Source organism: Pelecanus crispus, chromosome 1, assembly GCF_030463565.1.
Source record: "Pelecanus crispus isolate bPelCri1 chromosome 1, bPelCri1.pri, whole genome shotgun sequence".
Taxonomy (NCBI): Eukaryota; Metazoa; Chordata; class Aves; order Pelecaniformes; family Pelecanidae; genus Pelecanus; species Pelecanus crispus.
Genome location: NC_134643.1, coordinates 156,980,668 through 157,007,950, shown reverse-complemented (window position 1 = coordinate 157,007,950; position 27,283 = coordinate 156,980,668). Strand labels below are relative to the sequence as shown.

At 40.9% G+C, this 27,283-nt stretch overlaps 2 protein-coding genes across 2 annotated transcripts in view; one reads left to right on the top strand and one right to left on the bottom strand.

Moving 5' to 3' along the window:
- On the top strand, positions 1-23,700 carry ST6GAL2 (ST6 beta-galactoside alpha-2,6-sialyltransferase 2). Its single transcript, XM_009485569.2, has 5 exons — positions 1-997; positions 5,255-5,352; positions 8,506-8,607; positions 9,705-9,879; positions 23,432-23,700. Exons 1-5 carry the CDS (start codon positions 52-54, stop codon positions 23,698-23,700), a joined length of 1,590 nt encoding a protein of 529 aa, XP_009483844.2. The 5' UTR covers positions 1-51.
- The window catches only part of LOC142594960 (pinopsin-like), a 91,198-nt gene continuing 84,795 nt past the window's right edge, over positions 20,881-27,283 (bottom strand). The window contains exon 4 of the mRNA XM_075721625.1: positions 20,881-21,108. Within this exon, the coding sequence (XP_075577740.1) occupies positions 20,881-21,108 (228 nt within the window). The remainder of the gene's footprint in view (positions 21,109-27,283) is intronic.

Here is a 27,283-nt window from a genome sequence, read left to right as displayed (position 1 = left end):
TTTTCCTTCACCAATACTTCAAGGCACAGAGCAGCTGGTAAAGGCATTGCCATGAAACCTAACTTGAAGCAATGGAAACAACTCATGCTGTTCGGGATCTTTGCATGGGGTCTGCTTTTTCTGGTGATATTCATCTATTTTACAGATAGCAACACTGCTGAACCAGTTCCGAGTTCCTTTTCTTACATTGAAACTAAGAGGCTTCTGCCCCTTCAGGGCAAGCAGAGAGTCATCATGGGAGCCATTCACGATCCATCATTCTCTGAAACCATCGATGGGAATGAGGTACTTCTTAATGAAGATCTCTTAGGTACATTTAAATCGGGGACTGGAAGTATTAAGAAATGGACTGATTTGGAAGATGCCTTTAGAAATGAAGATGACTTTTTTCCATCCCAGATAGGAAGAAAATCAAAAAGTGCTTTCTACCAAGTGAATGACGATTATTTATTTGCTGCTGGTCAGCCTCGGTCACACAACCACCTTCAAGAGATAGCAAAATTCATCTCAGCGGATGAGGATAATCCAAAAGTAAATATTTTACAGAACAACTGGAGCCATCAGAGAAGAATGAGGAGAAGGAGCACAAAGCACAGGAGAAGCCAGATGCTTGATGAATCTGATGACTGGGATGGACTATATTCCACAATGTCGAAATCCTTTCTGTACAAGCTTTGGAAAGGGGATGTCTCTTCCAAGATGCTAAACCCTCGACTGCAGAAGGCGATGAAAGATTATTTGAGCACCAATAAGCATGGGGTGCGGTTCAAGGGGAAACGAAACTCCAAGTTGACAGGAGACCAGCTATTCTGTGAGCTAAAAGAAAGGGTGAATGTGAAAACAATAGATGGCAAGGAGGCTCCCTTCTCCACTCTTGGATGGGAAAAGCACGTTCCCCAAATTCCACTGGGCAAATTGTATACACATGGCTTTGGGAGCTGTGCCGTAGTTATGTCTGCTGGTGCAATACTGAATTCCTCTCTAGGGGATGAAATAGGTGGGTGAAATGCATCTATTCATGTGCATATATATGTACATGTGTGAGCTCATGTTTATCTTTCAAAAGGTTCATTCTTCTCAAGTATAGGTCTATAAAGTCTGATTGTTCTCTCTCACCAGCGTTACATGAAGGTGAGTTTATGGACTTCAACGAAGCTGTTTCCTTTCAGGACAATATAACTGAAAGGAAAATCAGGCCTGAAGTCATAATTTGATTTAAAGAAAACAATGATGCCTTCCTATCATATTACAGCTTGTAGTATAGAGGAGGCAGTGGTTTCATCAAATCTGCCATATTTGTCATTTTGCTGCAACATGTGTTTATTTCTTCAGCAGATTGGAGCCATGTTCAGGTTTTATTCTGCAAAGCTGTGTTGTACCTGTCTGTATTTTGTGGTGGCTCGTAGAGAAACTGCTTGTTGTATCGCTATCCCAGACTGAACTCTGTTTCCGTGCCAAGACGCAGTAGAGCATCCTCTTCATCTCTTGCATATTTAGAGTTCACAGACATACAGAATTCAGAGCCTTGAGCAGCCTCATGGTCAAGGCCTCTTTTCCAAGAGTGAATTTAAATGAGTTCAAGTATCTCTGCCCATTGTTTTTCCATTGCTGCACTGCATCAGTGGGGTTACAGGTGTGCTGAGATGTCAACGTCACACAGAATTCCCCACTTCAAGGTGGGAGTTTTGTGGTAGCTATTCAGAAAAGGATTGTGGAACCATAAAACTAATCCAGGTCAGTTTTATTTTTTCTTTTCAAAAATGAGTGCTACTGCTCGTGTTAATGTCTCAGTCCTTCTTCATTTTAGTAGTACATGTGCAGTATGCTAAGGGTGCTGAAAGAAGGATGAAATGTATGTTTCAAACTTGCTTCTGGAGCAAGAAGAGTTATCTCCTTCAGCTCTCTATAAAAACCTTTTGATGTTCACTCATTAATCCTTCCGTCTTCCAGGACTTCACATCCCAATACTTGCGCTGTATCATCTCTTTAACACAGATGGGTTTCCTTTAAATCTCTGGGATATATTAGAGCTGCTGTCATTATCAGACTGTGCTAATAGGCTTCCAGCACAGCATGGGTGCCCAGCTCGCCTGCAGCTCAGATCAGGCCAGGGTAATCCCCAGTTTCACAGGAAGCCGCACTGATTTAGAAATCTTTGGGGTGAAAAAGCTTAACAGTTCCTCCCTTCTCCCATGTGTTATCCTTGACTGAAGCAAAATCTTCTGTCAGTGTTTCCCAGTAGACCCCGTTTACACCAGTATGGATTAGTGCTCTACTGGAGAATCCATAGCACACTGTGACATATTTACATAATTATGTATTACAGCATGCATCATGACCTATTTGTACACTCAGGTATGGACTTTGGCGCTTGATATGGTACCTGGGGCCCGTATGCTCCTGTATGTACCCGTTTTCTTGAGAACACTCTGGGCACAGAAAGCTTATGCCATTCTCTGAGGAAGAGCTTTTGATTTAATTGGGAAATTGTCATCTGATGCTGCCTAAAAGGAGGAGATGCTGTTTGGTAAGGCCTACACAGAAGTTTCACATCTCCTCCTACCTGTTGTACAGGGAGGTGTATGGGGCAGCAGGAGTCACAGAAGGTTTTTTTTCTAAGTGTCTTCCAGGCCATGGGTGGGTCCTTGTGACTGAGCAGAGAATTTGGCCCAGAACTGTGGGGGGCCAGCTGACTGTTTACAGCCATCCCAGAAGGGCCTGGTGCAAACCGATGGGTCTTAGTGGTCAGTACAGCTCCTGGGAAGTGTTAATATGCTGGAGACATCGTGCCAGTGTTCCACACCTAAAATGGAAAATGGAAGCTCCAGCATCTGTTTGTATTATTATTCTTATGGGGAAGAAGTTATGCTTCCCCTGCAGAGTCCAGATAGTATGTGTTACAGCTGAGCTTTTGGCTGTGCCTTTCCGCCTCCTCTCTAGTCCTTGAAAAAGTTAGAAGAGTCTTACCGGGAAGAGGAAGATCAGAGTGTTCAGGATGCTCTTTTCCCCTGTGCATTCACAGCTGTAGGAGAAGACTGTCCTCTCCCAGAGCTGGCACCAGGTCTACCAGCTCTTGGTTGAAAACGCAAGCAAACCTGCAAGCTTGGAGGCACCGTGGGCAGCCGGTATCCACCGAGGCACGGCAAAGTCAGCATCATTAGCGAGTGGGGAAAAGCACCCCATGCATGAGTTCTGGTGTTTGGGCCGTGGGCTGTACAGCCTTGGTTGATGAAGTTGCTGCAGGCAAAAGGCTTTTACTATTTATCCTCCCGAAAGAAAAAAAAGGCTTAAGAGAGCAGCAGTAGAGGACCTTTATCTTCATAGGCCTTTAGCTCCCTCTTCTGTGCTCCTATTAGAAACGCAGACAGAAATGTTAATGTGTGTTCTGCCTTTTGCTCTCCTCCCTCCCACCCCTCCGATTGTTTTTGAATGATACTAGGTGTGGAAATACGTGCAAGTACAACAAACACTCCCATCGTGATCATGGTATTTAATGGGAGACCCAATTATTTTGGCATCATCAGGAAGGGATCTGCAATCAAAATCCAAACTTTTTATATCTTTAAAATGGTTATCTCCAAATAAGATTAAAACCAGGTGCCTTAAACCAGCTGTCATCAGTGTTAGGCTGTGTCCAAATCATATATTTTATGGTGAAGGAAAGGTGTTTACTCTTGATGTGAAGAACCAGCATGAATCATGTTAGAAATGCAGCACGCTGTCTCTCGAGTTATGAACCATGCAATTCCCATTTCCCAACCCGATTCCCAGTTCCCAGTCAACAGATTGTCAAAAAGTTGTCAAATGCAGGTCCAAATTTATGTTCTTAAATTCTTAAGCAGGTTTCAAGTATAAAGGACCTTTGTTTTTCTTTTCCTTCTCCAAAAATGTGGAGTACCCACAGCTTCTATTGACTTCATGTCCTTCAGCTCCTACATAATTAAGATGCTTATGTTTAGGCAGATGAAGGCTAGGTGTTGAGGCTAGGGCTGTCCCTGCATAGGGACATAGAAAGAACCTGCACTCCTTCTTAGGTTCTGAGGAGCTGGACTCAGTGGACATTTGGCAAAAAATTCTTTCTTTTCAGACACAACAGGTTAAATCAAGGAAGTATGGCTGAGATTGTACTGCCGGCTTCATGTCACACAACATTTTCTTGTCTGGAGTACAAGAAGTGTGGAGTAAAGGTGTGAAAGGACAGAAGATCCCAGTTTGATAGGATCAGGCCTGAACTCCATTGAAGCATGTTTGGTTCTTTGGCAACTTCTGCCTCCTCCATTTTTGAGCTGCAGACAACCACATTTTAAGTGACTAAAGATAGACAGCTGTATAAACTACCTATGGGTTAAGGCATTACATGCCCATTTTGGCCTGAATCATATTCTCTGCTTCCATCAATAGAAGGGACAAAAGTAGACCAAATAGGGGGCTATTGACAGGGACAGTGTGTTTCTGGACAATGGATGTAGTGTCTTACTCTCCCTCACACCTTTTGAGCTTTGAGATCCCCTTAAAGAAGCACTGGGAGGGTGATTATCTTTTATCCAGCAGAGGCTTGCACATGGTGTCTACCCTTGACCCATACTTGACCTATATAGCTGCTTTCTATTCTGCATGACTCCAAGGTCAACAGCTTGTGGGGAAACTTTTGACAGTTCAGCTCTGTTAGATCTTTGCTACCAAGGGATCCTTGGGTTTCTGTGTTTGAGCAGGTTTGTGGGCTGACTTCCCTACAGAGACTCTTTAAGACTTGTACTGACCTTGAGAATAAGTACACAGTGTGATTAATAGGTTTGGGGTGGTCTGAGATTTTCAGATGTTTTAAAATGCGGTGAAGCACAAGCTTATAGTTAAGCATTGTTTTTCATTCAAATGTACAAGTAGATATTCTTGCAATTAACATACTTTTGCATGGAATAATTCTCTGTAAATTTTAAAATAGAAGTAGCGAGCAACTGTGTGTAGTGGGTGTACAAATGACCTTCCCACACTAAGTTTATCCAATTAAGAGAAATATATAAGTATTGCAAGCTAAATTAATAGTTGATTCTGAACTCTTTTGAGGTGGATTTTATAATGTTAAAAATGTATGGCAGATACAAGAGGATTTTTGTTTGTGCATAGTAGAATGTTTATAATCCTTAGAATATCAAGATTGGGAGAAATGTGTAAGTTTTACGTTAGTTTAGGTATTTTTTTTTATTTTACTGTTCTGTATTACTAAGAAAAATTACCCCCTTATTTATGCTCCTAGATTCTCATGATGCTGTTCTAAGATTTAATTCTGCTCCAACACGTGGCTATGAAAAAGATGTTGGAAATAAAACAACCATGCGGATCATTAACTCTCAGGTAAGATCTTCCTTTTGTGAATTCAACTCCATGTCACTTCTGTATGATATGACATTAAATTAATAACTTCTAAGAAAGTGTTGGGTAATCTGGGACACAGCTAGTGATTTAACAGTCATGATGTAGAGCAGGTAAAAGTTCTCCCTTACAGGGATGTTCACTCTGCTGTCAGTGTAGAGTGATTGCAGTCGTCACTTGATATCCTTGTTTCAAAGAATTGGTGTGTAAAGTTTCTCATGTGTCCTACATCTGTAAAGGCTTTGCAGGATGCCAGAGCCATCAGTACAGAAGACCTTCACCATACTGCCTCTGGGATCTTCACAAAGCCCAGGCTGTGAGGATCCCAGAGCTCTTTTCTCATATTCTCTGGTTCCCCAATTATTTCCTTGCTGGTAGGCAAAAGAAATGGGAGCTGAGTTGTCTTAATACTTAACTTTAAACAAGTGATCATTCTTTAAAAATTTGGAATGAACTAGTAAAAAACTTTAATGTACGCTGGGTATTACACATAAGGTGAGTTTGTTCATCTGAATGGAAACAGAAAATGGGATTTTCTGCATATGGGTGTCAACAAATAATTGTGCATTGAGCTATAGTGACACCTTATGGTTAAGAGCAGTTTTTCAACTTTGAAAAAAACCCGAACTCTGGTCTTGGGCAAACTAAGCCTCTTTCCCCTTTATGAAATGCAGCCAAAAAGCAACAACACAATTACTGTGAAATTTTATGACATATTAAAATGGTGAGTTTAATTAGTTTACACTAGTAGTATGGTTGGCCATGTAGCATGCTCTATACATACTGATTCTTGCTGAATGAGAGCAAAATTCCTATGAATTCATTTTTTATTCCTCTTCTTTGAGTGACTGCCCATGCAAAGTCCATCCTTGGTGGGTGTGTTCTCTGTGTGTTTAAGTTCATGTTCTTTGCCACCACAGAGAGGACTGTTCACTGTCATTCCCTTCACACTTGTTTTGTAGCTATTTGTGAGGCTGTAGGACAGACTAGATCTTTGAAGTGATCTGGGTCAAATATGGCCCTTTTGCTGAGGGGAAGAAAGCAGAAATATCTGACTCTGGATTTAGTGATGAAATCAAGGTATCAGAGAACACTGATCTTAATGTCATTTATTTTACTTCTTTTCTCTCTTTTTTTTTTTTTTTTTTTTTTTTGACTGTTCTTTGTTTTACTGTTAGCCCAAATGTCCTGGTTGCTGACCATGCCTGAACTCTTGTGCCAGGCAAGGAGGAGGGTTTATAAACTTTATTTAGTTGACTAGTCTCACTAGTAGTAGAAGAGAGAAATGCCTCCAGGGAGTGATCTGACCAAATTTAGAGAGACTAAACAGGTGAATTAGCTGCTTTCTGCTGCTTGCAGCACGCTGGGGTCCTCCTGGCTCCCAGAGCTGCTGCAATGCACTCTCGCTGGGGTGGTATATGGAGGGTCCCATGGTCTTCTCTGCTGCGCTGTACATTGCTTGCTCTCCATAAGGCCTCTCAAGAAGACACAGGACATGGTTAAAATTCAGGCCAGATCAGCTCACACAGTTTCCTCACAAACATTTGTATTCTCACCACCTTTCTGCTCCTTCAAAGAGGTCAGAAGCCACCCGTGATGCTCTGGCCACCTGCTGAGAAACTGGCCTTCCCCTCCCTGGGAGAGAAGTCTGTGCAGCCCACTTGATAAAAGTTTCTTTCTTTACCAATGCTGAAGATGGGTTACCCATACAGGTTTACTGACCTTCCTTCCCTCCTCGCTGTTGGAAATTCCTGCATTCAGTTGATTAAAAGGCTGCTGTGGCCCTCTTCTTCCTTCATGTTCTCTGCTGTGAAAGCCCAAAGGACGTGAAGGAAGCCAGTGCAGCCACAACAGATATTCTTATTCCAGAAGAAACTCATCTCATACATATGAATGCAGGCTCACTAGGAGCAAAATTTGTGTGGACAACACCTCCAAAGAACTCTTGCTTACTGAAAGGCAAGTAAGAGCATCTTTGTGTGATAACTCTGGAACCGAGCTTTTAAAAGGTTGACCTTCTGATCTGTTTACTCTGTACTCTCAAAAAAGGAGTTTACTTTCTCAGGTGAAAACTGCTCTGAGAAATGCAGTTGGGGATGCTGATGGCAGCACTACTAATTCTGTTCTTGTTGTAGAAGGCTGATGGAAAGTCATTAAGCTCAAAGTTTATGGTAGGAAGAATATTGCTATGGCAACAATATTATTTTTCTGAAGAAAAATATGCATAATCAAATACGGCTCATTGGATCCTAAAGGGAAATGAAAATTAGTATGAATTTATTTGTCTGGAATGTTGATTAGTTTAACAGCTGGAGCCAAATTCACGCTGTTTCAACCAATGCTGAAATCATTCAGCTCAACCCTGCCTGATATTAGACGCACCAGGGATCAGAGAGATCTGGTTAGGCATAGAGAGTCCAGGAAGGGATGAGCCAGCAGGAGCGAAGAGTAGGCTTCCAGTGGGGCGGGAGGATCAGGCAAAGGACCAGGAGATGCAGGAGGGAGTTATATGAGAGCAGTAGATCAGAGCAATATGACAGTTACTTCAAAAATAGCCCTATCATGTGCCTGTTCCTGGAATTATTTTTCTAGGTATGCCAGCTTTTACAGTCGTGGTCTAATTTGCCTTTTTGGAGTTACTTGACATGAAATGAGACTGTCTTGCTGTTGAAATGAGAAAGCAACCAAAATGGGGGAGGTGGGGGAGGGGCAGGGGAAAAAAAAAAAAAAAAAGACATTATCCTTGGGGTCTGCAGCCTTTCAAAGAAGGCTGTTCTGTGTCCAAGAAGAGGATCCTGTGGGTAGTCTGAAATACTGTAGCTTTTGTTTTCAAGTTCCAGAATACACGGTAGTGTTGATACACAATTATGCAGCATCTCAAGTGGTCCCATCACATCCCTCACAGATGGAGAGTAATTCAGCATACTGCTACTTCAAACTGTCATGAGTGCTGTTTATGGCTAAGTTCCTTTTTATATATTTTTTTAACAAAACAAGATGCTTAAAATTGACCAGAATTCAAGCAGAACAAACAGCAGTGTGGGGAGGACTGTTCATTTTAGAGAAGGATTTTGCCATTTTACTGGATCCCACTTGCTTTTAACGCTGTGCAATTCTTTGCATCTGTGTTTGCAGATTCTCACCAACCCAAACCATCACTTTGTAGACAGCTCCTTGTACAAAGATGTTATCTTAGTTGCCTGGGATCCTGCCCCCTACTCTGCAAATCTGAACGTGGTAAGATGTCTGCTTGGACCTTTCTTCCCAATCAGTCGGAAAGCACTGGAGAAAATGAATGTATTTAGCACTGCACTCTCCTGGTTCTCATTTGTCATGATGAACCCCAAAGTCTGCTATTTCTGCATGAATTGGTCAAAATTGGTTTATTGGTCAAAAGCTTTTTAATAGCCAGCACTTGTACTGGAATGGACTGCTCTGAGATGCTAGGATAGATGAATGATGGGGTTTTTTTAGAAAATATTGCTATTTTCACATAACAGTGAGTTTTCTGTGTGTTTGCCAAGGAAGGAATGTTGCTAGATTTCAGAAGGAGGTTTTATCAGGAAAAGTGAAGAATTGCATCCATATTTTCCCCACCTTCCCCTCTGCCTCCCCAGACAAAATGCAACACCCTAATGAAAAGCTCTCTTGGTGCCTTCACCATTTTTCAGGCCTTCTCCCCACCAGTCTTCCCTTTGTGTCCACTCCCCCACAGCCATCTGTGCCCCACCGTCCACCCCCTCGCTGAGAGCAGCAGACGTCCATCTGGTTGTCACTGGGGGAGTCTCTGCTTTGGCTGGTGCTGCAGCTCCAGCGGACCAGTTGGTCTGACGGTTCTTGGCAAGGGGACCTCGGAGCTGAGCAGGCTGCAAAGTAGAAAGTAAATCTTCATCTGCTGAACTCCCTTAGCAACAGATGCCAGAGGCTGCCTGCCTCCTACGCAGGCTGCCGTCAGGCTGCTTCACGTGCTGCTGCTGCTGGCAGCAGGGACAGGGACGCTTTCAGAGGAGGGTTCACCCCTCCTCGCCCGGGTCTTGTGTCAAGGCTCTTTGAACCCCTTGTTCAACACAGGCTTCTGAGTGGGAGATGAGGTTAGCTTGTCGCGCTGCAGTGAATTGCTTATTGGGAGTCTCTGTATGAAGAAAGGAAGCAGAATAGCCCTGAGTGAGGACTGGCTTTCTAGGAGAAGTGCCCACCAGTGCAGGCTGCTTTGCTACCTTTGCTTCTGTTCTGAAGAACCTGAATGAAACTAGTTTGCATTATTTTGCATGTAGTGTTCAAAACACATTGGATACCATAAAGTTAAAAAAAAAATCTTATTTTTTTGCTCCCAGTGGTATAAGAAGCCAGACTACAATCTGTTCACTCCCTACGTACAGCATCGCAGGAAGAATCCAAACCAGCCGTTTTACATTCTCCATCCAAAGTTTATATGGCAGCTCTGGGACATCATTCAGGAGAACACTAAAGAGAAGATACAGCCCAACCCTCCTTCTTCAGGTTTTATTGGTAGGTGTATCAAAGATGGGCCTGGTAGACACGTTAGATTAAAAAAAAAAAACTCAGAAATCCTAAATGTGTACACTGCGTGAGGATCAAGTCCATATACATGTACTGTTTGTTCCTGGTGCTCTATACAGAAACAATGACTAGCTAAAACACACAGTATAAGAACTATGAAATAGTTGCGTGAATTTAATATTTTGCTTTCTTGCCCTTCACATCCATAGTATGCATACCAGATTTATAAAACATACATACATCTGTGAGAACTTTGTATTATTCCATATTAATTTGTCTGTTGAGAACCTACTCGATTCTGAAGTTCTTTGTTGGGATCATACAGCAGAGATGCAGTCAGACAAGTAAAAGCACATGGCAGATCATACAGAGAGGATGAAATCACTGATGCAGTCTGACAGGGCAAGCTGTGGTCCCTACACAGGTCAAGGAATGGGATTTCCCATGCCCTGTCATGGCTTCCACTGTGCAGGCTGAAAGTGCTCAAAGCATCCCCCTTCTTCGTACACTTGAAGGAATAGAGTTTCACTGTGTTTTTTGGTCCTTCTTTAGTATTTCTTGGGGGATAATTTGGCAGTGTGCCCAGCTGTTCAGATAACGACTTATCTGATGCATAGCGGGTCCTGATCGTGAGTGTCTAAAGCGTGAAAGTAGTCAGAGTAGCAAGGCTGAGTCAGGGTCTTCCTTGCTCATGCTTCTAGAGACACAGAGGGCAATAGAGCTCCAAATATAATCTTCCACTTTGGAAACTCCATCCTTTCCTCCTTGACATTGTGATATTGGTCTATGTATTTGCTGCAGGCGGAAAATGCTCTTACCATTCTTTCTGTCTGAATCTGGAAGTGAAGATACCTGAGATTGCATCCAACAGGGGAAAACCAGTTCTCAGCACTTATCTTGGGCTCTCTGTGTAGTAGTGGCATCCCATGGTATTGTGGAGCCCACCAGAGGCCTTAGGGAGGGTGCTGAGGCTCTCAGAGGGATGACATAAAGGTGTCTGTGAGATGCCCATCTATGACCTGAGTGGGTTGTGCTTACCTGGCATGTGAGTGGAAAGAGGAGGAGGATGTGTGTTAGAGGAGGATGCCTTGGCACTTGGTTACTTCTTGAAGTGAGATTTTTGGAACCAGCGTGCAAAAATTCATAAGGAGAAGTCTGCTCATGTGGAATGATCTCACCAGCAGCATTCACATTTTGCAAAAGCATTTCTTGGAGTAATGAAGTTGTTGATAAAAATAGGTTAACAGCTGCTGAGTATAAGAATAGTGAAGAGGACCATTGTGCTGTCAATCTGTACTTCCACCATATATAAGAAACACATCAAAAGCTTTGTTTGAAGAAATTGAGTTAATTTCACTGTAAGAATAGAACAGTAATCTTCAACCCCAAATCTAGATGTTCTGACAAAAAATATCCTTCAAGCAGAGAATGCTTTGAAAATATCAATCATTAAACAAGCAAAAACTTTAACAACAAAAGCTGTACAGATACATATAGTTTGTGGGTACAGATGTAAATTTGCCTCCTTCACCTTTACTGGGAATTTTAGTTACATTGTTCTTTTCCAAAGGAGATGCTTAGAAATTCTGGTAATGCTATTATTAGCTTTAAGAAAACAAGGCAGTAAGACAAGCTTATTGGGAGTTATATCCACCTCATCTGATAAGTAGCTACTGTTCTTATAGATGCATTTAAAGTATTTTATTAGGGAAAGGCTTCCTATTTTATTAACCTTATTGAATGGATGTCTGTGCATTGCATATGTTACATAATATAAACTGGGAGACAGCACAGAAACACAACCGTGTATTGTCAGATGGCAAGATAAAGCATAAAAAATGTAATAACAGCTTGGCAGAAGTCTGAAAAGCCATGTTGGTCTTCAGATCAGGTACCTCTCAACAACTGCTGTAGCAAATATCCAGTTGGAACTGAAGCTGGCAGACACAGCTGAGTGCACCTGTATGAAAGGCGTATCCTGAATGTTCAGCTTCTACCTGATACTTACAAAATCTGTAAAATTATTTCTTATAAAATTAGAAAGAATAGGTAAATGATGACCATCATAAAATCTGAGTGTCTTAATTTCAAGAAGACATGGGAAAATAGTTTATTAAATGGCCACACTGCTAATACCATTGTGCTCAAAACAGCTATAGGAAGGAACATAGGCCGTTGTTAAATAGAGTGTACGAATTTTCACACGCAGAGACACTTGTATCCCTGAATCTAAGCTCTTTATAGCATGGACCATAGTGATTCTAATCACTTTATTAGAATAACTTATTGTAAGTCTGTATGCAGTGCTCTGCAATTAGAACGAATACAGACTCTGCACAAGGATTTGGTTTGTCCGTATTTACACCGACAGAAAGTCAGGCAGCCCTCTGTGAGCTGCGGTTACATGTGGAGGAAGAGCAGCAGTTCCTCACATTGCTGTTGCTGCCAGCAACATGGAAAAGGTAAAAAAAAATGGTTCTGGATCAAGTGAAGCACTTCAGTTTCAAGCTTTTTAACTCTCTGTAGCCCCAGTTTACAAAATTGGACAAATGTAGAAATTGAAACGTGGAAACATCAGACTATTTCCTTTCAGGAATGTCAGAAATGTTTTAGGGTGGTCTTAGAGTGTTTCTTCAGTAATTACATTTTTCACCTGACAATTGTATCTATTTCTGCTGCTTAGTGCTATTTGGAAGAAACTGAGTCTTCCCGAAGGGAGGATGCTTGGTGGAATGTGTTCTCACAGTGTTCTTCTGCAGCAGTGAGTCACCATCCTTCAGCAGGGATTGATGTCAGGGGAATCTTTTAACGTTGTTAATAGCTGTATTAAAGTACTTAGGTCACAATATTACTAAGTCTCTTGGAAAAGGGGCCGGTGGGTCATTTGTGAGGAAGAGGTAGTCTCTTGCATGCTGTGACTTTAGGGGAAAGAGAGTGAGAAGAGGTAGGATCTTTTTTCCCTGGTTTCTCCACCACATGGGAGCTAGGGAGAAGAACATCTTTTTGTGTTTCCTTTGGGGCATGGGATGCCCTGTCTTGGCATAAGTCCTTCCTGGAGCCACTGGTTCCCCAAAACCCTACGTACATTAGCTCTGAGCCGGCATATGGCTGAGGAGAGGCAATAGCACCGCAAGAGCTGGTGGTTGGGGTGAGGGAAGCATAGCGCCTGTCCCAGCTGTAGAGCGGCACAGAGCAGGATTGGTTGAGCTCTACAGGTTCCATACAAAATAAGGCACAAGTTTAGAATGCTTTAGTAATACCGCATTTTGTGTACATTCGCTTAATGTTTTAAGCCTTTTAAATACGTCACTGTTTTCAGCCACTTCTGAATGGTAACGTACAACACACACATGCTATGGAGGTCTAAAACCAGGCGAGATGAATGTTACCCAACACAGATCAGCTTCCTCCAAGAGCAGAGTTTCTCTGTTCCTCTCCATCAGGTTCTAACCTGTAGATGTTCCTGTCTTTGCTTTTCTTCTAAACATGGTGTCAGCCTGCGGCAGCCCCATCCGTCACCGCTGCCTGGCTGCACCTTAACAACACTACATGCAGACCCACATCTGACTGCAGTCTTTTCCACTAAATTGTTACTACTCTAACATTGTTTTCTACCCAGCCTAGTGATGGGTGTAAGTTCAGGATATCATTGAAAATAGGCCGAACTCATTGCCTGTCAGATTGCAGCCCGTTTGTTAGGTGTTACTTCTGGGGGTATACCATGTCTAGGAAGGATTAACTTGGCACAGACAAGTCACCCTTTAGTGGGGTATTTTCTAGCTCAAAGGCTATGAATAATGACCAAGAAAACACAGAGACTGGTTTTTTTTGTGGGGAAAGGTTCCCCAGGGTAAAACAAACCTTTTATTTTAATCTGGGAGTCTTTTTGGCTTGTTTCCTGAGACACTTATGTGGACTTTCCCTGGCTTATAATTTTGCGTTATGTGTCATGTCATAGCTTAGCTACTGTCACTCCTCATTATAAATTATTTACTCTTTGTCTCCCTAATCTAATCCTCAGATGAGCTTTGAGAACCCATTCTTGCATATTTTTGCATCATTTTTGCAGCTGCCACCTTCATGCTTTTAAACAAAACTCTGCGCAGTATTCTCATCATCTTGCATTAGCATTAGGCAATTGCCATGGTGGCTTTTTGCAGTTAAATTTGTTGGTTCACGTTTGGCTGAAAATTTGGTTTGTTAAGTGAGTATTGATATGTTCACATCTTGTCTTAGACTTCAGTCTACTCCATTTTTCTCAGAAGAAATGTAAGCATCCAACCACCAAATCTGGGATTTGGATTCCACTGGCAAATCCTAAATTGACGTCACTGTTATTAGGGAAGGATTTGCCCTATCTTTTGGCAGCAGAAATAAGTGTTACCTGTTCAGTTCCTATTAATACATTTTTCACTGTGAAATATGAACTTAGTCTTCCTCCCCTCTTTCTGAAGGTATTAAAGCTCAGTTTTTAATTGAGGCTGATGGTGTATAAATTGCAGTCTCTATTTTTACCATTCTACTGTAAGAAAACTGTTCCTATACCCTCCTTGGTAGGCTATGTAAACAGCCTAGTTCTGACCTTTACTTTTTTGTCATCTGAAGACCAAGACTAAAACTGCTTCCTTGAGTTTGTCTAGAGCAGCATTCTGTGTGCATTGGATGGCATGGTACATTAGTATTTGGAAAGTTTGGGGTCTTTTTAGTAATGTCTAGATTATATACAGGCTTTTCTGTGAAGATTTTGCTCCTGTCCATTGTTTGCTAACTGGATTTGCTATGAATTCCTACTTACCATAGTCTGTCAGTACATTTTGCTAGCTTACCTCTTCAGAGGTGATTTTACTTGAAATTCACATTTATATACCCTTGTATACCCAGCATTTTTTGTCTTTTTAAAAAGCTAGTTGAAAGCTCTGACTGGTTTTTTTTTTTTTTTTTTACTCCCAAATCAAAACATGGTCTGTGTAGATTTTTACAATTTAGGTTGTCTGTGTAGGTGGTAGTCTTTGCTATGTGTCGTAGCTTTTAGTGTAACATATGAACCACTAAGCACAAAATGATAACTAAGCCCAGATTACTTTATTGTTGGGAGAAAGAAAGGCTTGTTTGAGGCTTTACAGTTGACATTACGGATTTAACAGTTATGCGTCATTAATAGTTGATAACGTTATTTTAATCTTCATTTGCATGCACTGAGACAATAGTACAAGCAAGACTATCATTACACTGCAACATTAGCAGATCATTGTATGACTAAGAACTTAAATTTAAAATGGCTTCAGAAAGCATGTTGAATAGAAGAATGCAGCTGATCTCCAGCTCTGCTTAGAAAAAATACACTTGCATGAACTGAAAGAAACAATTCGACATATTAAGCGTTGCCTTTATTATTGTTACTTATTCAGCTGTTTGCCAGCAGTTGGTGAAGGAACAGAATAGTGCTTACTCTTTCCAGCTCAGTTTTGTTCAAGTATTATCACAACGAATAAATAATACCTCCAAATACATAAGCTTTAAATTCTTCTTATTCTAATAAAAAGCACTCTGAAATTTGAGCATCTTCTACTTCCTGAAATACAGAGATAAAAGAGCAAACTCTCCTCTCACAGCACCCCAAATCACGTAAAAAGATCTTTACTATTCTAGTGTATCACCCAAATTTGAATAATACATTTAAAATTACATTATATTACTGGTCAGCATTTTCCAGTCTACGCTCATATTACAGAATATATTATTGTGATTACTGTACGGCTTTTTGCATTCAGCATTAAGTGATAAATATGTAATTTCCTAGGTCTACTATATAATGCGAGTATCTATACATCAAAGGTGACAAATATTGCACAACTTATTAAGCTTAGGCACAGGGCCATTTGGTGACAATTCAAATCCCTAATAAATACTTGGTTTTCTGTAAATTTAGGTAGTGTTTGCTTGTGGTTAGTATTTGTCATAGTTCATGAACTAAACAGAGGTAAAAGAACCCTTTCTTAGTAACAGTATTTTAAAAAGCCAGAGCTATTTTTACTATATGTTCCAAAGAATAACTGAGGCACATTTGGCCCTGTTTCAAGGAGTGGCAAATTTTCCCGGGGTACCTGAAATCCAATCAAGAGAGGACAAATAGAGACTATAGAAGTAGATTAACATATAGAAAACTAAATGCTTGATAGTTTTTTCGTAATGCTTTCAAGTGCACATATTATCAAACAGAAACTTACCGGTGTGTCTAGCTGAATTCTTTTCTGTAACTAAATTTGTGGTGTGTGTGAAATGAGACACATTATGAGTATAATAATCAGATTATGTGTATTTTAATGCTTTCAGCATCTCTTACATTTTGTTAAAATGATGCTGAGTTCTTGCTGAATGTTTGAATTACACTTATTATTCTAGATGCCTTCGTACAGCATCTGTTGTATTCAGGTATATTAAACTATATTTTATTTACTTGTAAACCACAGAACATTCTTTTTAAATTAGTATGCTAACCACAAAGCCTAATTGTACTGTACAAAAGATGCATATTAGAAATTCAAAACCTCTTGAGTCATTAAAATCGCCAAGAACAAATTGAAAAACATTTTCTCCTTTTGATTCGAATCCATAGTGTATGTTCATTTGTGTAAACTATCCATGCAAGGAATTTAATCTTAATTTAATTCTGATTTAAATGTTTTCAGCACAGACTGTAAAAGCTCAGGAGTTTGTTTGTGCCAACTGGACTAAGTTTAAACCATATGCAACACTTCCTGACACCATAGATATCTGCCAAATAGGAAAAAAAAGTAATACATCTTTCTGAGGATTTTGAAATACTAATATATAATATTTTGAAATACATAATACTTTATTAGAATCTAGCATTGTACTGTTTTAACAAACTTGCAGGTTGACTGTTTCTCTGACAGCCACATAATTTCTTTGGAATAATATATCTTAAAATATTTTAAAAAGACTATTCTGTGCTCACAATCCCTTTTTTGTCCTATACGGTATTCAGGAACATGGTTATTCAACTATAAAACATTCATAAAGCATACCTTGAATGATCAGCTATAAAACAACTTTTCTCCACACAGGCAGAACTATTTTGCATTTTTCCATTTTCACAGTTGTAATCCAAATGGGACTTTTGAAAATCCAGCAAGGGTATTAGAATTAGATTCGAGTGGCCTATACAGAAATATCTTCAGTTGTGATTTTGAATGTATGGTTGCACCAATCATGTTTACCACAGCTAAAATCATGCCAGATACCCTGACTTTTTCCTTACTATGAAATTTAGATTGGGTATTTAAGATCTAAACGTTTTAAAGCTTAAGCATCAGATCTGGAAGAGACCAGGTCTGATGGTCATTTTCACACCTGCTTGCTGGTTTCAGAGTCATGCCTACAATATTATTTTTAAATGCTTCAGTAAACTTCTGAAAAGATTCAACAGCTCCATTTCCACTCCTTGGAGATACTCAGTACTGGGCTGGACAGGACCCCAAGGAACCTGATCCAACTTCAAAGTTGTCCCTGCTCTGAGGGGACTCTGAACTGCCTGCACAGTTCCCTCCAGACCCCTCCACCGATCTCATGGCAACATCATCACTCGGACTGGGAATATTTCTGCTGGTTTGCACTGGAGCTTAACATGTTCTTGACCGAATCCCCTAGCCATGATAGTAATACTGCTACTACTAGATTAATCTAGTTAATCTAGCTTTTGCTGAGCTTTTTTAGGGCCCACTGATGAAAAGCAGACTTTGCGTTGTGCCCCACGGACTTCTCTCGGCATTCATTCTAAGGATTACTTCACCCTTTTTTGATGTTTGCATGCTATAGATAGCCTATAGGCTTTCCCTTTGAGGTTTTAGTTTTTCTTAAGTTGTGCATGTGCTCTGGCCTTCCCTAAATACTTTCTAATTCTCTGCTTTCACTCCTATTCCTGTACCTCAATCCTTATGCATATAAAAAAAGCCATCTCCTCTCAGCCTAATCTTTGCACATAAAATTGACTTCTGTTTATGGTCCATGGCTAGGTCAGTCAGAGAACAGGGCTCATGCCACCTAGCTTCAGATGTCTCCGGTGCAGATCTGTATTTGTGTTAGTTAGCCTCAGACTTACTAGAGCGAAAATAGGCACCTCTTACATACGGCTATGAGACCTGTGTTCCCAGCTACATGTGAAATTTTCATCCCGTACTGGGAGTGCAGGTAGAACTCATGTAGTACAGGTACCTGTGCTGCCACTCAGGCTTCTCCTACAGTCAACAGAAAGAAATGGGAGCTTCTGGGGCCTGACTTGTATGATCCATTTTTAAACGTCTACTCTGAGACGAGTAGACATGTGCTGCTTCCTAAAAGAGCCCACTTTCTTCTACTGACAGCAAAGGAGCCTGTCTCAGGTGTGGGTAACTGCACCAGTGGGCACATTTGATCAGATGAATCATACCTTGTTTTCATTTCTTCTCACAGTGCTCCTGGAAAAGCCAGTGACATTATTTTTTCACGAAGCTCCAAAAGCTTCTGACCTAGCAGAGTGGAGGAGAAGGTGCTTGATAGCAAGAGCCAGACTCTTATTTTTAGTTTCTGCCTAGTCACTGGAGAGGAACAGCACTTACAGGGAACAATTCATCCTGTCCTAAAGTAGACATCTCAAATAAGTCAGATGAACTGAGCCCTAGAAATGCCTGTCTCCTGCATTGTTTATAAGGACTGCTTTCGACCAGCTAGGTCAGACATGGGCATGAACATCTCAGATTAATTCTGTCCAGACTATAAGGTGTTGGGACAACAACTATCTCATCGTGCTCATTAATGTCTCCTTAGGTCGTGTGTAAGCCAGTCTGTGCTGTTTTATATATAGCAATTCTGCATTGTCTGAAAATTAACTTAAGGACTGTGAGCAAAGACAAATACTGAAGTGTATCATACGGAAATTCTTCACCCTATAGGCTATCAATTTGGTTTTCATTCATGCTGATGATCATAGAGATATGAAACAAACTTGCACATGATACTGAATCGGGCAGTGATGTGAAAAGTACATGGACGAAAGAAATAAGTAGATAGGCATGCACTCTGTGGGCAATATAGGGAAAGAAGTAAACTTGGAAACTACAGGTTAATACATATGGGAGGAAATGCAAAGAGATTCAGTCACAGAAAAGAAACCTGGGAAGCAATAATACAGAAAGAGATATGCAAAGATAACAAATGGGGTAACAAATGAGAAGCGAGGTAGGACTTCGCAAGAAAAACTGGCAAGCAAAACAGGTTAGCGGAAGATCAAGTCAGCAAGCAGTCAGGTGCATACTTCTTCTTTATCTTTGTAATTGCATCCAAAACATCAAAGTTCAAACGTAATGTAAAAAAAAGTTTTAGGGGTCATGTAAGTGCCAAAAAGCTATTAGTAATTCCAAAAAAATTACAAGATCACTGAAGGTAACTGGGGGAGACAAGGGAAGATGGGGAGACTGAGTTGTGAGGTAGATGAAAATATAGACAGCTTGGCACACTTATACCTGCTGGATACGGATGTCAGTAACTCACTGCAATGCTGTTAACACCAAGCAAAGAGAGAAACTGAGTTAGAGTGTTACTAAAAAACGTGGGCTGGAACATGAGACCTGTAGCCCAGGGAGCTACGTTGGCAGCCCTGTTTTAGGGACTTAAGGAAAACAAGCCAGACATGGCTTTAGAAAGTAAAGAGAATACAAACTGAATATATCCTAGTACATGGACTGGTGTAAATGTCCTCATGGTTTAAACTGCTGATGTTCTTTTAAAGACTGTTGATTCATGTTTTTTGTGAACTTAGGTTTCAGTAACAGCTCTGCAGCACTGGGGCTGTCCCCTGTGGAGGGGGGTTCAAATCCTCTAAGACATGGGACAGAACTGAGCCCATTTATTCCCTATTTTAGTGAGGGCTCTATTCATACAAGAAAACCAGCTTCTTTTCCAAAAGAGCCTTCCCCCCCCCCGCCTTTTTCCTTTCCTCCTTTTGTCTTTAATATAGTGCTATCCCACCTTCTGTTTTTGCATGAAACAGCATGAGCAGATCATTCCAAGGGCGAATTTGGGGGCTTTGACAGCTAAGTGGAGGGACCTACCTCCTTGCATTCATGTAGATTGAGTGTGTAATCATGCATGCCCTGGGATCTCACACGTAGGTGGTTGGGATGGGAGTCCTGGTTGTACTGCACTGTTGGTCTCCTTGCCTGGGCGTGTGTGGTGTTAGAGGTGCTAAAAGAGGAAAAGTCTGGCGCTGACCAATGTTTTTCCCTAGAGTAAGGTTTGGGCACTTGACATGCACCAGATATGGAAGTCTCAGGAGTGCTCCCATTTCCACCAGGACAGATAAGCCTCTGTAGCCCAGGCACACCTCTGTATGTGGTAATCTCTACTCCTTGTCTTAGCTCATCTTTCAGTTTGTTGACCCTAGAGTTCAACACAGAGATGTGCTGTAAATTAGCTGTTACCACTCAGAAACTAGCCTGTCAAGTCACTGTCTTTCCTCCCTCAAAACATTATTGTCCAGCATGAGCAAAAGCTTGAATGGATTGTCAGAAGTTATGGTTATTTGTGAGCAACCTAATCTGAAATCCCAAGACACAGACTGGATGGAACAAGGCAGGAAAGGCAAGGAGCTAAACTAGATAGCCCAGCATGCCTTTCAGATTGATTCTGGAGGACATGGATCCACAGATCACTAAGAACTAAAACTCTACCACTTCTAAGTGCTCCATTAATTAATTTACAGGAAAGTCAATCATATTGCTGAAAATTTTGTCATTATTGAACCATACCTGCAGTGATGTGGCCATCTTTAGTGTTATTAAGGAAATCAGAGTCCAAATTTTTGTTCTTGGCAGTTCTCATATCCCACAAATGGCAACTTCCTTTATTAATTTTAAGGTTAGCTGGGTAATGCGGCAGTGAAATGAAACACACTCTGATTAAGGCTTGTAGTTTCCATCAGAGCCAGTTTTCCTAAGACATTGGTGGTACAGCTCTTGAAACTGGTTCCAGGCTTGGCTCTGGGTGCAGGAGAAAAGTCATTTTACTGTCTATTTCTGGACGTGGTTCGTTATTGCACAGGTTTCTACCATCCGTCCTCTGATTCAGCTGGATAACGGTTACCTTGGAGTGGCAGGTGGGCTCTCCATCAGTGGAGGAAGGAGGTTGGCAGTGGAAAAGCTGACGAAAGCATTTGTAAAACTGAAACAACAAAGAAAGAAGTTACTAGGCAGGCTACAATTGAGAACATTTCTGTAACAGCTTGGAGGCAAGGAAACACGGTTTATTAAGCTTGTACTTTTTGCTCAAATAGGGATTAAATATTTTTTCACCATGAATCCATGTTTCTTCCTGCTTAAGACTGAAGTTCACTTAAATTTGTGGACTTTGAAATTGATATGCTTTGCTTTTCTGAGACCACAGACTCTGTAGAGTGTAAAGCTGTAGAACAATCTGAAACATTTTCAGAACCTTTCATTTATGATAAAAGAAGATTTAATCACAGAAGTAATTGGTTTTCAGTTACTTCACACATCAGGCAGGGAAAAAATCATTTTGATAATCTAATGATACACAGCAGGGAGAACATAAGGTTCTTTTCATTAGCAAGCCGTTGAAATCTCTGTGTTCCCAAACTGCAAACTAAGCTTCAGAAAATGGGTTTGCTTAATTAACGAACCAAAATAATTTTTTATGTTAATTCATGTCACTTGTGAGAATTACCCAAAACACCTTTGATGCTTTATGATTCCAAAGCTGTTGTACAGAAAAAAAAAAACCAATTACATCAGTTCTCATTTGTAAGTGCAAAGTGAGCAGAATTAGTACAGCTGTCTTCCTCTGAGAGCTGACAGACATTATTCAATGGATAGGGCTACCAGCAGTGCAACAAGTGCTTCAATGCATTTTCTATATATTTTTTAAGTGCAACCTTAAAACAACCAGTGCCCAATGCCTACTCTATCATTTTCCTTTCACATGGCTATGGGAAACAGAAAAAGATCCCAGAAGCTGTGCTTGATGTGAAAATATTGCAGTTTAGACAGAGCTGTTGATCAATATCTGATATTAGTCCCTTTGAAAATGTGCAGCTGCGACAGCAAGATTTCTCTTGTTTCAAAGCTATAAAGACCTTCTGTTAGTATGGATTTACAGTTGTGCCATAGGAAAACAAAGTTTGCATAAGCCCACCTACCTTGCTTCTGAATCTGTCCTGTTCTAGTTTTGATCTTGAGCATAGGATAAGGAGAGTAACAGCATCTTAGGACTGCACCTAAGGTCACAGTGAACCTTTACCTGGCTTTAAACAGGAAATTAATTTCTATATGGCCTTTCTTAGCCGCTATTGACAGTGCTGATGATAGTCTTCCATTGACATGTGGCAGGAAAAAATGGTTTGGCATTTTATGGATTACTCCTTGCTGAGTAGGAGGTGGTCAGAGGCTTTTCCTCATGGCAGTGCTGCTCTAAGAAGGAATTCACCTTCCTCAGCCTCTCTCCATGAGACTCTTCAAAAAATTCTTAGAAGCTGTGGGCTTTTGTGCTACCACTACATGGCTGATGCTTCTTTATATGTCCTTCTGGATGTATCTAGACTGCCTTCTTGGTAATGTCTTCCTGCCTAGAGAGAAGCGAGTGGATGGAAAAAGTGGAATTGGTCCAATTCTAGACTAAGAAAGATCAATTTTGTAATAAGATGGAGATGTTTCGAGGAGTACGTTGATACTCTAATATTGGCAACAATCTGAATGAACCATTCAGAAATTGTCAAGGGAAGAAACATGGGTGACACCGGCCCTTGTTTCCCTTTGCTGTGGTGTACAAAATAGGAAAGGGAAATTGGTTAGATTCTTCATAGCCTTGAAGATTACTATGTATGTAAATATTTGCAAGACACAGATATCCAAAAGCACAGAGGAGGATAGAATGGGCATACCTGGAATTTTTTTTATTTCCTGTACATGGCAGGTCAGAGTTTAGCTGTGGAAGTGGTAGAAATACCGAAAGAGCTCCTTAAAAACACCAGACAACTGCTCTGTGTGTATGTGCACGTTCTGTATTCTGAAAGTGAATGTAAAGACCTGGTCTGTCTTGCTAAATAGCTTCAAGAAAAGTGATCAGTTGACTCAAAAAAATTAGCATGCAGCTGCATTAGGTCCCTGATGCTTGCGTGGGATGTTTTGTGGACAGGATAGGGTAAATGGGGGGAGGTGGGAGAGAGCAGTCTTCTCACTCAAGGAGGCTGATGGTGGTATGCAAGCCCTTTATAGGCTTTTTACTCTTGCCTTATGATTGTCATCCTACCCTGTCGACTCTACAGGGATCGCAGTCTTTATGTGTCAGGGACAAGTGAAAGCTGCCTAATAAAAGGAGCTATTGCTCCAGCTAATTTTACCGAAGTAATACTTAAGGTTTGTAACACCAAAGGAAAGCAAGAAAGAAAAACAGATTGGGTGACTGCAGGGAAATTTCTGTGAGAAAGGTGAAATCTGGGGTTCACTTTTGTTTTCGCTTTCTGCTCCAGGTATCCTCATCATGATGTCCATGTGTAACGAAGTGCATGTGTACGAATACATCCCTTCAGTCCGACAGACCGACCTATGTCACTACCATGAACTCTACTACGATGCAGCTTGTACCTTAGGGGCCTACCACCCACTGCTCTATGAGAAGCTTTTGGTGCAAAGGATGAACAAAGGTTTGCAGGATGATCTGTATCGGAAAGGGAAAGTCATTTTGCCAGGGTTCAAAGCTGTCAAGTGCCCCGAACGAAATAATTTCTCACGCTTGTAGAAGAGGGTCCTTCAGAAACAATGTGCAATAAGGTACTACTGTTGTACTATAAACAAGAAGAGAATACTTGAAAAATGTATCTTAGACCAATCTAGTCTTGAGTCTATAAATTGTAATTAAGTAGCAGGCATGAGAAATACTTCTTTTCTGAGCCTGAGTATTTATTACTGCTTTGCAAATAGTTAAAGAAAAAAAAAAAGGCTTAGCTCATGAAAGGTGCAAAGGACATACTTAGGCAGAAATATAATGTATTGTTGTGGGTGTGACTGTCAGAATTTGTCGGTGGTCTCTTATGCCACATATGCTAGACTGTAACTTTTTTTTTAATGAACTTATTTAACTGTTAGACCTGGCATTGTGAAACAGCCTCTATTGTTCATGTACAGAGCGGCCAGTTGAACAATGCAGCGTTTCTCATGGCTCCATGGGATTTTCACACTCTCCAAGAATGAAGTAATCGCTACTCGGAGCTGTGCAGTCATTGACTAGAGCAGACTTTAATTTCCTAGAGTAGACGTAACCTGCAGGCTCAGTTACAGACCTCCAAGTGTATAGGGGGCCTTATGGTGGCTATGAAGTCAGTGCAGATGGGAGATGGCTGTACACACAGCTAAACCAGTTAAACTACTGGATGTACTTTTGATGCCAGATTCCCACGCTCACGCTGACTGCGTAGGGCAGAGGAAAAGAGAAATGTCTCATTTCTTTAGAGAGCAACAAACATATTCGTAACGCATTCAGGAGAAAACTCCCCCTGGGAGGCCTATCAAGAGGGTGTAAGTGAGATGGAAATGATGCCTTCCCCTGGTCTGCACAGATAAAGAAGAGCCAGAGAAAGCCAAGGGAGGCTGTGCAGCACTCACACATCGCACTGAAAGCACGCGTTGAGGGAGCTCACCTTTCTGCAGTAAAGATAGCATTCAGGATTACAGACATCATTTGTTAGGTATTTCACTGGGATCCAAATCAAACTCACTTGTTCACAAGTTACTGCTGTCAAGAAAGTATAGGGAGTTTTCTGACAAAAGAAGGGGATATCAGCATTTTTTATTTAACGTTTGAAAGACTATACCCCAGAGAAGCTGTAATGCCTGCAAAAAAACTGACTATGGATTGCATGTGGAGATAATTTGATATTTTCCTTCATAACACACAATGAGAATATTCTCTAAGGCACATCTAAAAATCTGCCTGGTTGCTAATATATTTAAAGCATCATTTTTCATGGCAAGACTTGAGTTTTAGATTTTCTGAGTGGCAGGAGGTTAATGTTTTGGGGATTTTTTTTTTCACACAACTGTATCCTTTCTCTTAGGGTAAGTTCAGCAGGAACATATGTACACAAAAGCACAGCTATATCCTACTCATGGCCATTCAGTAAAAGGCAGACAGCTCAAAGAAGCACTGAAAAGAACAGCTGAGTGGTTGTGGTGGAAAGTACTTCTTATGTTTTGTCTTAAGCAACAAAAAGGCAATTGAAGAGTGCACACAATATTAATGACTATTTCCTCTTCAATAGCAATGTAAGTGTAATCACAGAATCTTTTTTCTCTCACTCTGCTCCTTGATGATTTTCCTTCCGCAGAAGTGAAGAATATGTGTCTTACACAGGGCTTAGCCTTCTCTTCCCATGTAGTCTCTTAATTTGGGCTTTATGATCCTCGTAAGGTTCCTCTTGTTGACAGAAAGTATGTCCAGATGATCTAAAAACTGTACTTCTGTGTTGTATGGATAGTTATGTCCATAAATCATTTTGGTATATGTCAAAATGAATAGATTTTACTCATATTAGCCTTAGACTCTGGATATATTGCATACTGATTTCATTTTAATGTTATATATGGTGACAACTTTTACTCTTAAAGTTAATAACACTGTTGTTCAATCTTGTGGAGAATAGATAACCTAGATAGAACTAATCTGTTTTTCCATATGTTTGGTACCCTGTTTGCAAAACATCTGAAGTCTGAACAGTGCAATCAAACATGTCTCTCTCTTTCCTGTACGCTGGGTTAACTACCACATGTTTGCAAAGGAAGGGAGTTGATTAGCTTTCTAGGACTGGTGAATATGCTACTTTTCTCTAAGCAGGAAGTTCTCAAGTTCTGAAAAGAAAAAAAGCGTAATCACTTTGGTCTGCAACCACTAACCTTTAACTTTGATTTTCACCAAGAAGAAAAATACTAGCTGCATTACTCAACTACCCACAGCAGGATTATGTTGTATTATTCCCTCAGTAATTTGTCAAAATAATCATCATAGCTGTTTACAGAACAAGGTGAATTATAAAGTTTCATGTAACAAGTGCTTAGCATATCTACTTAATACATCATTTAATAACAGTGCAGAATCAGGTCCGAGATGTCATAAAATGAACTGTATATTTTTAAATTACTGGACTGTGCGCATTCAAGCCCTCCCAGCAGAAGTTTCTTCTTTGCTGTATCCTGATTTATATGGCAGTCAGTGCTCCTCCTACAAGTGCAAATGCGGGTGCTGTAGCACCATCGCCTCAGAAGATGCCGCAGAGCTGTGCTGGAAATGCTTGCTTGCTCACAGAGGTGGAAAACTGACTTGTGATGCCCATCTTCTTGAAAAAATAAGGATCCCCTGGCTTGGCTTCCCAACACTGGTTTCCACTGTGATGTTTCATTGGTCTGCCTGCTCGAACACCTTGTGGCTGCTTAAAGAGATTCTACTCCCCTACCTTGTCCTGTCCACCTTCGGGTTTTGGCACAAGAGCAAGTGTGCCTCATCTGCTAACTGAGGGCTCACCTCCACCTGCTGCAAGAGGGGAAGAGGCAGAAATAAAGGGGGAACATAGAGGACTTGCAGAGATGTTCCCCTCACCACTGCTTACAATCTGTGGCATTGGCACTGGTGGCTGTTTTAAGAACCCACCAAGTATTTTTGCATTTGTGGGTGTTTCCCCATCCCTCACAAGGGCAGAGAGATCTTTACAAAGAATCACAGTCAGTAAATTTAAAACAATGAGCGAGTGTATAGTAACACTGAACCATGTATCTTTTAATAATAATAACGTGTGAGAGTGCTGGTTTTAGGTACATATATTAAATGCAAGCAATGTGAAAGGAAATGCCTTTTCCCACCCAGATTGCAGGGTTTTTTGGGGAAAAGGCATAGCTTCGTAGCTCTCGTGTGGCTGTTGCACGCTAACAGAGTGGAGCAGCACCGTAGGCAAGAGAGGTTTGCACAGACCTGGCTCTTGAGGTGCATCATCAGCCAAGCAAATGCCTCTGCTAGTGGACCCCTGAGCTCCCTTCACACTTGTTGCAATGATGCAGATTTTACATTTACGGAGTTTTACTGAGAAGAAGGAGTGAGTTGCCTTCAAAAGCTATCGAGCCTCATTTCTGTGCCCTGGTGCTGTGGACAACAGTTGCACTTATCTGAAACAAACCAGAAATGCAGCAGCAGCTTCAGGAAATGCGCTGAGTTTATGCTGAATTTCATTATGCTCTTTTTTCCACTGTGAATTCTGTAGCTTTTCTGACTTGCGGTGCTCTATCATTTTATGCATTCAGCCTTTGGATGGTTAAATCAAGGTATTCTTCTGTTTATT

Bases quoted from the DNA above. Each gene is read 5' to 3' on its own strand.
- ST6GAL2 (XM_009485569.2), top strand. From the start codon at position 52: ATGAAACCTAACTTGAAGCAATGGAAACAACTCATGCTGTTCGGGATC. The intron at 5,353-8,505 runs GTAAGATCTTCC...CTGTGTTTGCAG, and splicing joins TGCGGATCATTAACTCTCAG to ATTCTCACCAACCCAAACCA. The intron at 9,880-23,431 runs GTAGGTGTATCA...TTTCTGCTCCAG, and splicing joins TCCTTCTTCAGGTTTTATTG to GTATCCTCATCATGATGTCC.